The sequence below is a fragment of the Thunnus thynnus genome, chromosome 2, assembly GCF_963924715.1.
Source record: "Thunnus thynnus chromosome 2, fThuThy2.1, whole genome shotgun sequence".
Lineage (NCBI taxonomy): Eukaryota > Metazoa > Chordata > Actinopteri > Scombriformes > Scombridae > Thunnus > Thunnus thynnus.
In genome coordinates, this window is record NC_089518.1 from 17,629,935 (window position 1) to 17,642,070 (window position 12,136).

General features: G+C 41.2%; 1 protein-coding gene across 2 annotated transcripts in view; it reads left to right on the forward strand.

Moving 5' to 3' along the window:
- adgrv1 (adhesion G protein-coupled receptor V1) overlaps positions 1-12,136 on the forward strand; it is a 112,417-nt gene that overhangs the window by 71,739 nt on the left and 28,542 nt on the right. For both annotated transcript variants that reach the window (XM_067607242.1, XM_067607253.1), the window contains one exon: positions 10,231-10,347. In XM_067607242.1, the coding sequence (XP_067463343.1) occupies positions 10,231-10,347 (117 nt within the window). The remainder of the gene's footprint in view (positions 1-10,230; positions 10,348-12,136) is intronic.

Below are 12,136 nucleotides of genomic sequence, written 5' to 3' on the forward strand. Positions count from 1 at the left end.
AGAAAAAGCACAGTAAACAGCAACAGGAGGCCACAGTAGCCTCTCACCTTTATCAGGATTCAACCGTTAGCTCCTGCCTTGTCTTGGAGCTGTGAGACACAAGACAGCACATATCCAAGAGCAAATTATACAAGCTGTCAATTCCTTGGGCGGTTATTTCTGGGGTGACAGGATATTTCAGTTATACACACCCTTTGACAATATAACAAGTCACTGTGTTGAGTGCATCAAAGAAAATAGCAATGTTCAGTACACTTGGAGCAGATCAGATCCTTCACAGTACAACTTATAAAAGTATTGATAAATATGGGTGTTCAGCTACAATATACTGTATGTATGAAAACTCCCTGTGCAGTAGGAATTAATTAATTAATTAATCTATCTATTCAACATATATGACCTATTACTTCCCTTGAGCTGTACACATTGACTTCCCATCAATTACCTGCTTCAGTAGATAAAGATAATACAATCAACAGATGATATCTGAGAGCAAAATTACTCGTGGCAAGTCAAGTCAGGGGCTCTATCATATATCAGTTGCCGGTATCCCTGTAATCTTATGCCATTATGAAGGAGTAATAATTTAAAAGGCCAGTGGGTAGTTAATGTATTAGCATGTAGAAAATCTGTTGAAAAACTAACAGCTGTCATTGTTGGCCTGCTATACTTTCTAAACTCTGTAGCAGCAGGCACCTTTACCTGATTCAGCGGGGTCATTCTGTTTGCCATGAAGGACTTTATCAAACAGGGCTGCTGACACCATGAATGATAAACAAAGTGGGGCCCTCAGAAGTCTGCAGTATCCTGCTCTATTTTTGGAGTTTGACAGCTTGTCTTGGCAGACCTTTATGTGTAGAGTGGAGTGAACTTTGGAGGTTTAGAGGAGTGAAAACCCGATTTACCCTGAAACTATTGATCTCAGTGGTGTTGCCATCCTAGATAGATAATTCCAGTGGTTTTCTAGGTTAGGTTGTATAGGAAGTTTCCCAGTTGCTATAACATATGCACAGCATATTACTGTAGCATTAATGTTGTCTGTGTTTAACTACATTGTGCAATTAATATTTACTGAATATTTATATGTACTCATTAATTATGAAGATTCTTTTGTTGAAACCATTTGAGGATTTCTTGTGCTGGGAAAACATGAGAGAGAATGATGGAGTAAGCTGTGTGATGCCAGCTTAATGGTCTGAAATAGAAAATGAGTCGCCGAACTTCCTCGAAGAATCAGGAAATGTTGAATGGAGGAAGGAAATGGCGAATGGTCTAATCAAATTGAACTGTATCTATAAAAAGATCTTTTGTTCTCGGTTTATCAGCACATTGTAAACAGTCCACTTTGTCAGTTTGTTTCTAGCTTGAATCTTCAATCTCAGTCTCATCTTGAACGTGATTTAATAATTGGAGTGACGCGATGACAACAGCAGGCAAGCCGCTGATTACGAGTGCATTAGCTCACAAACATATCTTAACGACAAACACATTAAACACATACACCGATGAACACATATTCCACCAAATGCGTGGGAATATGCTCATGTACACCCAACATACAAAAACATATGCAAATGTTGTTCACACTGTTTTCCAAGTACCACAGCCAGCTCCTCAATGTGGTAGTTATGCAACACATGCATATGCTTGTATTAATGGATGCACAAACATATATAAGCATGTCCAGATGGCTTGGTGAACAAATATCCACTCTAACCAATACACACATACACAGAGAGGCAAATAACATCACACAAGTTCACTCAGCCTTCAGCTATTGACCTGTAGAGGTCTCTGTAGCTCCACAGCCAGAGCCAAGTTCAACAGCAGATGTGATTGAGGTGCCTAATCAATGACTCCCCAGACTTACTCTTACTTATTTACTTACTCTTACTCATTTTTATGACTAGACCTTTTTGGAGCACACTATGATGTTGCTGCACTGTTCTTAGGATGAATTCGCTTTTACTCATATCTAAACTGTAAACAACTTCCCCCTTACGGAATCTGAACAGCCAAACAATTGCTCATCTATTGCTGATTCATCTAAGTATATATATACAAATTAAAAAACAGTTTAATGTTGCATTACAACTATAACAGTAAGCCAAAGTCTTCAAAAGATTGTGCTAATTTAGTCTAGTTTGGATATGGTAGTTGAATGGAGGCATTATACAGCACATGATAATATAGACGTGAACAGCAAAGAACATTGTACTGTATAGCAGAGTGTGTGTGCAGAAGCAGCATGAATGAAGCATAAAGTATTTATCTCGATCAGACTCTTCACAAATTGATTGCCTTTACAGTCTCTCAATGATAGACACTGAGAGCTGCTGTGGATCAACCACTTTGCACAGAAGAGATCGTTCCTAGATCGATGGCCTCTTGGGCGGCAGTGGATGAGGCTGTTTTAGTGGGTCAATGTAGGTTTCTGTAGGCTTTCTGATCAATATGATTAGACTTGCACTCATCCTACTGATAACTAGCTGAAGCATGACAGTACTACAGATCTGGAAGTGATGCAACAGGTCACCATAAAAGAAGAAATCTGTGTGTGCTTTCTTTCAGACAGCTTAATTGTTTCATGCTTACTTGTGTTGTAAACCACATGGCACTGTCAAATTGAGCATACTTGTGCATATATCAGGAAGACATGTCACATCCATTGCACTATTCATTACATTTTGTTTATCGAATTGAGGCTACAAAGCCTTGGCAGCCATACAACAAAGAAATATCTTTCTGTGCTGCTGTAGTTTCTCTTTGAAGTAAACCTGCAAATGAAAGGCGCCTGGTACCACCACCACAACAGGGCCCTAAGTCGCTAGCCAGACTCTTCTCTTTTGTAGTTCCCTGGTGGTGGAATGAGTTACCAAACTCCATCCGATCTGCAGAGGCCCTCTCAATATTTAAGAAAAAACTCAAGACCCAGCTCTTTCACAATAACCTCCAAACTTGATAGACCATACTTCTATGCATTGCCTCTGTGCACTGCCTATTGGCACCTATGTCCTGTCTGACCAGAACTTAGCTTTATGGCACTTAATCGTGTTGTTCTCTCCTGACTAGGTCCCTGCTTACGTTGTATCAACCCTCAGATGTACGTCACTTTGGATAAAAGCACCTGCTAAAAAAATTGTGAAAGATTGTAAAAAAAGATTTGTGAATTTGAAAAAAGATGGCCATGTTTTCATGATGTTTTGCTATATGGCATTTTGTCTGCTGACTTAGAATAGCTTAAAGAAAACATGTATAAGAGTCACACCATGCCAGTAGAATTCTATTTGTGGGTTGGTGCACACCCACATCATGTATTCACATAAGTATGCGTGCACAAACACAGTTGTGGTAGAGAGAAGAAGACCCATTGAGTATGTGTGTTTAGGGAGCTGACCTTGAGCAGCTGGTCGCAGTGTTTTTATAGCTATGTGTATGCACGTGCATCCATGTGTGCATGTGTCTAGTGTCCTGCAGCCCAAAGAGTTCACTGTCTGATCTCCAGACTGGCTCCCACCAGATGTTGAGGAAGGAAATTCAAGAGGCGTCTTGAAAGTAGCCCTGTTCGAAAGCAGCTGCAAGTTTCCAGCAGCAGACTCCCTTTGACTCAAATGTGAATGGGAGAAAGAAGAGAAGGCCTGCTGGAATGCAGCTAAATGTGCTTCATGTGGGTGGTACTGCTGAGATTCTCTGTAAGGAGGATTTAGCACGAGTATTGATAGGACATGCAGCAACAGCAAGAAATAACATTGAAAATAGTTTCTATCTACATGTGCTGTAACTAAATAGGAACTAATTATAATGAGTCATTGCCATTAGATTTAGTTTGCACAGGTCTCTACAGCTCTACAGAGAAAATGGCAATTAAAACAATCACAGTTTAAGATGCTTTTAAAAAAGATGTACACTGATTTGGTGCATATACCTTTGGAATGTGACACAGCAGAAATACATACAGTACAGGGATTTATACAGATTATATTATCACATTTAGCTTTTTTCTTCAAATGATCACACTCCACAAAAACAAGCCTGGGATGCTCCTTGGTTTCCGCATTCCCTAGACTTGAAACAGCGACGCTAATGACACTGTAAACTTCAAAGTGCTGACAGTCCCCTATTGTTGTGTCACACAGGATCACACTTGGAAGTCCAAAACCTGCAGACTCTAAGGTTATCATTTCTTCTGGGAATATATCACTCATTGTCAGCGTGGTAGTGGCTCCCGATTATGTCCCTTCCTGTTTCACACAGGCACGTAGACAGGTATTACTGTATCGCAGTGTGTGCTCACGTAAGCAAATGTAGATGCAGTGTTGTGGTTGTTTGGATGTGAAACAGACCAAAAGGGAGTGGGTGTTTATTTGCCAACAGCTGGCTCAGCAAGTAAGCCTCAGCCTGAGGTTCAACCCAAAACACCTGTGAACTTTACTTCTACACTATGACCTTAAGCAACTGGACATGCTTAAAAAAAACACTTACTGTAAGATAGCTCATTAGCACGCATACAGGCTATGTTGTTTTGAACTATCCAGCGAGGCTCAAAATATAAAAGACATGACAGCAGTAGCTATGTCTTGGACGGTGCTCTCAAAATGTTACATTAGACACTCGACACGGGTCAGATATAATATTTCCTGCTCAGCTGTGATGCATGCAGCTCTCGTTGGGCTCATCTGTTTTTGTTTTCTCTTTTTATTTTAACAACCTCACCCATCTTGTCAGCAAATGTTAAATCACCTCACTTATATCACCTCCTTCTCCACACACACTGGCCCACTAACCCAGCTATCAGCCATCCCCGTGTGACCCGCTTCTTGCAACTGCCTGTCCTGTGCACCTTTAGCACATAAACAACACGCTTGCATGAAGTGAGAGCCTGCAGCACGTGAGGAGACTGATGATGCCTGCACATACAGTAAGGCAAAAAAAGAAATGGCATTCTCATTAACACACAGTCAGTAGCACTGAAATCAATACTGTTGGCCAGTCACATTGCTCACTTTAAAGCAGCCGTAATTGTACCTTATACATAAACGTGTAGTTCTACATATCAGAGCTGGCTTTGCTTTGGTTTTTAAAATAGAATCGCTCCACTGTGGAGGAGGAGAGTTGGTGTGATAGTGATGTTGCTTGTTAGGAAGGCATTGCTCCAGTTAGAAAATGAAAAGCGTGAGGGTGGAATGGTAATCTTATATTTCTCTTTTTCCTTTTCTTTTGCTTTATCTCTTTCTGAACAAAGGCTTAAGAGGAAACACCCAGGGTGCAGGCTGAGGCTGGAACCAGCTAGATCAGACCGGTAGCTGTTAGAGAGAAGGGGGAGGTGAAGGAGAGAGGAGGGGGAGGAGGAGGAGGAGGGGGGAAGGGGGGGAGATGAGATGCAGGGTGTAGCAGAGGATGGAGATGGAGTTGGGAGTAGAAGAATAGGATGGCATGACTGGAGGAGGGAAGAGGTGGAGGTTAAGTGTTTTGGACACGAGTCTAGATGGATCGTCTGGCAGGCGGACAGCTAAGGCCCCATTCCCTCAGTGATGTAATGCATCAGGCAGATGCTATTTTTAGCCACTCTGGTACACAGCTTCCTTAGCGTCAGCACACAGGGTTATCGATCAGCAATGAAACCCACTGAGAGGACGAGAGCTGCAGCCACCAGCCACACAAAGTAGTTGCATTATTTTTCATCTGTGCAGCTTGTTGTTGCAGCATTTCTCTAATCTCCTTTGTTGGGTCTTACAAGTAAATAGGCTGGTGTTATTTGATGTGCAGTGCATAACTTTATTTTGTTTTGTACGGTATGGTAAAAATAATGCATCTTTTAATTTTTTTTAGGAGGCATTTTTGCGTTGTGCCAGTTTGCTGTCAAGTTCTGTATCATTTCCCTCTGTTGAGCTAAGATTGGAAAAAATGTCAGACATGCTTATCATATCAAAATGAGTTTAAATCGTGTCTGCAGAAAAACAAAATCATTCTCAAAGCAGCAATAGATCTGGAACAAAAACAACAACAGTGAACTGACAGTGTCTGCTGTGCTTAAGGGCCACAAAATAAAGGGGAGCTCTCTGATTGGACATTTAGCCTATAGGAGATGGACCAATAGATCAGGCGAAAGATCTGGGGCGAGACAAGGACACAAAAGCATTCTGTAGTAGAAGAGCGGCTTTATTTTTCTACTTTTTTAGATTTATTCTCAAAGGCCTCTTCAAGGCCTCTTTCTATATACTGTATGTCTATCTCACTCTCATTTGCTGTCTCTGGCAGTTTCCTGGGTGTTGTGAACAGAGCGAGACAGCACCTTGATATGTAATCTTTGTACAATAGGGTAATAAATTAGTAGGCATTCAGTTAGTTGTGTGTGTACTGTGGTGGTTCCTGTTTTACCAGACAAAAGAGCACACAAGCACACACATAACACAATCTGCACTGACATGACTTGTACTTAGCGTTCCTACAACACCTCCCATTCTTTGCTATGAATAAGTCTGTAGCCTGAGGGTCTAGACAGGTCGACTCCTGGTGTCTTACATAAAAGTGAGGGAGACCTGGGGACAAAGGGCAGAGCGGTAGATAGGCTCTGATAAACCCTACATCCGCACCTGTCACCTCCCCACCCTGTTAACCTATTCCCTCTGGCAGGTCATCATTACTACAGTGCTGACATATACCTGTGTTACTTTCGCAATGGAATGAATAATGGCCACAGTTGTAACCATGACCTCCATACCTACTTAGCTAACCTCAGATAATAGGCCTCCACAAAGTCCATATCCATATATAATCCTGGCCCTGTAGCATAGAGTAGCATATCTTTCAAAACCGCAGAGCGTGACCTGGACACAGACTTCCCTCAATGGCTCAAATGATAGCAAATCTCTTTACTGTGTTGTTTCTTCAACAAAACTCAAGCAACAGGTGAAAGGAGCTATGCCATCCCAGAATTAACAGCTATAGTTTAGATTTGTCCAAGGATACTTGCTTTATCCTCACAGGTGACTGTTTAATGAGAGGCAGTTACATAATTATACCTTCACAGTTAATTAGTTCATGTGCTTTGCATGTCAGTACTGATGATGTGTACAGTCATTAATGAATGCCTCAAGAATCAGTCCACTTTGTCATAAAACCTGATTGACTCCCCTTTGCTAACCTCCCCCCTCTTCTGTTTTAGTGTTTAGTTAGTGCTGTGTGTGTTGTGACATTTAGCTAGTGTTAGACATTCAGTTTGTTTGTCCTAAGTGTAATTAGCTACAGGGCGGGTGGATACCTCCCTTATCTCTCTTACACCCAATTTCTCACTTTAGTTTCAGAATAGAGAGTCCTCACTGCTGTGGTTTCATTAACAGGTTCCAGTTTATTCCACACTCAGATTACAGGATATTCAGGCTTCCGAAATCCTGTCCTTTTAACCTCTTTTGGGAACACAAATCAACACAGAATATCTGTTAATGTAAGCAGTTTACAGCTAAAATCTGATTGCTCCTTTCAACTGCCACAGTGCTGCTGCTGCCGCTGCTGCCAATGGCAACAGCAGTCTTACATGTATATTTATATAGAACTCGTAAATCATGATTATAGTTTGGTTTGATTTTAACTGCACTTGGGCTTGCGTACATTACAAGCCTCTTCCCCAATCTCATATATAAAAAACTGTAAATCCTAAATAACTTTGTAATATTTTAGGTTTATGTATTGTTTCATGTCCTGCGCTTTATTTTAGCCATATGATATGAAGTGTGATATAATAACTAGACCCTGAAGGTGACAATAGAGTATTATGCAATAAGGACAAAGCAATAAAAAGTCCCGTCAAGTTCCTGTCAGAGTGCACTTTTATGTGTGTACCTGTCTGTGTGATTGCTTATCTTAGGGCCTTTTGAAAAGGCAGATGGCCACCAAACAGTCTCTAATCAAATAAAACCTCCATGGAGTCCCCCTGTCACCTGCTGACTCACCCAACCTGGTTCACTATACCTGTTTACCTGGTTTCTATCCTTGACCTGAGCCAGGTAGTTGGAAGCTCAGGGCCATGGAGGACACAAACACACACAGAGATACATGCACATCTGGACGGCAACTACCTGTTAAAGAGTCTACTCAAACCACAACACACACACACACTCACACACTCACTTAAGCCCTTTGCTCTCCTTTCCCGACAAGGCAATTTCTCTCTAGCAGTTATGTCATTGTGTCACCACAGGTCAGTAGTTTCAATTATTTGATACTTGTCCCTGTGGCTATTAGGATTTGCCATGAAAGGTTATAGTAATTTTGTGTGGATGCATTGCACAAAGCTGTGCCATGTAAGTGTGCTGCCACCCCCATTGTGCCTGGCGGACTTGACCGGGCTCGGTGCCCTGTGCTTGAATTCATGGAATCAGAGCCCTTAGTGTTACACAAACATGCGTGTATGCATGTTTGCTTATGATTATGTGCATAGCGTCCTGCAGTTTATTTAGCATTTCTCACTTGGTACTTTCCTCATTGTTTCGCTTTTGAGAGGGTAGATGGTGTGCCACGCTGTGCCTTTGGCCAAATGAGGCTACCCTCTGCCAAAAACACACAGACCTGCAGCTTGATCTTTGCTCTCATAAGCTACCTGAACAGCTTTTCCGCTCAGGCCCAATTCCAGGCAGTTCAGGCACAAGTTTCCTTCCTGTGCCATCCCTCCCACTCACACCCTGCAGGGCTTGGAGCATGGATGGGAAACTGACTCATGATTCTTATTTTTCTTTAAAGGCCTTGACTTTTCCACTTACTCGACAGGGTTAGTAAGTGCTGGAAAATCCAGAAATGGTCATTTAGGGTTTTTCCTGCTAAGTTTCCAAAATGTGAAAAGGGGGAAAAAAATTACAAGGAAGGGAAGAGGAAGACAGAGAGACAGAAATTGCAATGAAACAGAATGAACAAATTGAGAAAGCATGTAGAGAGGAGACATTTGAGGAGCAAGGAGGCTGACATCACCTCACTCAAATAGGTAAGATTTCTGGTGTCATCTGAAGGGCATGTCACTTAACATCAACCTTCTGCAGCGTAACCACAACACAAGTCATACAAACAGAAGCCGTGTATGCTTGTATATAAGTGTGGAAAACAGGTAATCTCACAGCTCACCATGCCTATTTACTTGGTTACTATAGAGACAGTCTTGTTATATAAATTAGGTGAATGGGCGGTGCCAACAGTATACACTAGCTTTTGTGGAGATGTTCAGAGCTCATATCGTCTTCCTTCATAACCATTTTCTTGGCTCTGTTATGTAAAACGAAACCTTCCTTCTTTACCTGAAGCTGTGTCTGCTACTCTATGTCCCTGGCAGCTGAGTGTAATGAATGCAATTTAAGTAACATTTGACACCAAGTTGTCATTCACCCCACATCCCTCTACTCCTTAGTCTTTCTGGTCTATGGCGCTGGCAGCGGGCCAACAGGCTGCAGGTTATGCAACGGTCGCCCGGCTGCGTTGGCACCACACTTTCTCAGTGCCGGAGGTTAATGAAGCTCTCTGATGGACAGCAGAGCAGCAGTATTTTCTGCTGCCCTCATGGGTTTCCAGTGTTACAAATTGAATCTTGGCCCTGATACGTTCCCGCCTACAAATCTCTCTCTCTCTCCCTTTCTCTTCTGCTATCTCTCCCACTCTCTCCTTCACTGATACAAACACACACACACACACACACATGCTGTTTTCTGCAGTGAGATTCTGCTGTGCCCTTTATTCTGTTATTTGGAGAAGTGCAACACCCACACATTTGTACAAATCTTTGTACATGTGGGATAATATGAAAGGAGTCAGTGTTGTTTATGTTGTTGATGTCTTTATTTTTGTTCCAGCCTGCATATTGTAGCTTGCTGCATGGTGATGTAACAGGTCTGCAGGATAGGATGTCTCTCTTTGGGAGGGGGCTATCTGAATCCTGCTGTCCTTCTTTAAAAATGCATAGACTATAAAGCTGGCAATAAAAGGCTTCATGCTCAATATGACCCGCTGACAAGGCAAGGAGTACTGCACCTGTGTACATATGTGTGTGCCAACTAGTCATAAAAAATGTCAACATGTTCTCTAAAAAGAGAAAATTGTGTACATACAGTAATTGCCATAAGAATGAAAAAAAATTACACACAATGGTAAATGAGCAGTGAACAGCATAATCTATTGTACTTGTTATACCATATAGTTGCTTATACCATATATTTTAAATTTGTTTTTTTTTCTCTATCTCTTTCTTTACAGATCTGTTTCCTGGTGTCAGCTTTCCGTGGTCGAATGTTTTCAGAGGACAGCTGTGCTGCTCTGGCGCTCTTCTCTCACTATTTCCACCTCAGTCAATTCTTTTGGATGCTTATACAGGTAATAAATGTATCAGGAAACACTAGACAGTCTACATGGTAACTAAAAACTTTTGCTCCTTATAGCATTAAATATTTGGACATAAACACTATTATTCCCTTTAGATTTCTACAGGAACAGTAATAATAGTCCTGGACATACCCCTAGGAGAGAGTGCCCAGTTAATAAATGTTTTTGTTATAATTGTTGCCATTGTCCCATGCAGCTAGACTATTACAGATAATAATTTTAGCAGAGATGGGCAAAATGTTCCATTTGTGCTCATTCACCTGGAAAAATAGATGAGGAGGAGACTGGTTAACCCCTTTACCAGCATCACATTGTCACGTTGTGTCTGTCCAGTCTGAAAACCTCAACAATAATGTCCATACACCAGGATTTCAATCAGACAATGAGTCACAGTGTTGATAAGAAACATGAGAGGCTCAATAAAGTCCGTTTGTTGATCAAAGATAAAGATATATATCAGAGATCTATAGTACAACAGATGAAGTGTCCTTATATGCCATGTTAAGATCAGGTTATTTCTTCACTGTAGTTTCCTGTAGTTAATGACACAGGTGTGTTTTAAGAGAGGTATGGGTTTTCTGTAAGAACAGGAAATATGATTTTTACTGAAGCACACCTGTTTTTAAAATTTCCTTTCCTGCTTATTTTCCTCATGACTTGGCAGAAACAGGGTTCCCATTCTCCCTTTTGTTCTTTATGTGAAGCATGTGTTTTTTTAAACATATTAAGAAGTGAAACTCCATTCCTACACCATGTGGGCTTAGGTAGGTTTTCATTAGAGGGTGAGATGAAGGTACCAGGATGCTGCATAACATGACCTATGACCCTAGACTGGTACCACTTAGTAACACCTCACCCCAGACCACAGCGTCTAACCCCCCCTTCTTGACCATCCGGCCTCTATTTCTTTTTGGTCTCTCTTTTGTGACGTAACTGCCAAGAACAAAGCCAACCAGTCAAAGACCTTACACGTAGGTTTACATGCCCACATGAAGAAGATATTAAAGCTTCATATACTCTGGCAGCCTCTGGGAGTCTAACTGACATCAGAAATGTGAAAATGATCATTTCTTTATTGATAAAACACCAAAATGTGACACTTATTTTTATCTTTTCATTGTTAATACATTTCTATAAAATATATCAGATTTATGCCACACACAAAGCCAAAGAAAGGAATATGATTTTCAGCTAGCAGTGTAAATCTTACCTAAGCCAATTTTAATCCTTCAGAGAGACTATGGATGACTTGTGACCTGCTGAGAGAGCACAGGAATGTGGTGAATGTGGCCCGGAGTACTTCATGAGCCGCTCTAGAGAGGAACGCTGCCCTAGGGATAGACCCTTTACCTCAGCTGATCCTCCTCCTCCAAATCCTGTCTCGTAGTAAAATAGACTGATTTCCTGTTGATTTGTTTAGGATTAAAACATATGTATTATAGCCTGGTTAAACAGATTCCATAGAGGTTTGGAAACACCTCTATAAGAAATTCCATCAGAAATAATCTGCTGATCTGTGCTAGGAAGGCAATTTTATGTTTTATTGGGGTTTTTAAAATGCTGGTGGCACTTAGAAATGACTGTAAACTACCTGACAAACTAGATTCACCAGTTGATGAAATAATAATGAACGCTTATAGGTCCAAATAATATGTCACATTTTGCAGTAATCCATTATCATAACCCATCATCTCTTAAAACCGTTCTGTGACTGACTCGACCATGAATCAGACCCAAACTGAGGTAAAAAAGTTAGAGTTCTACCAGATAAACACAGGCC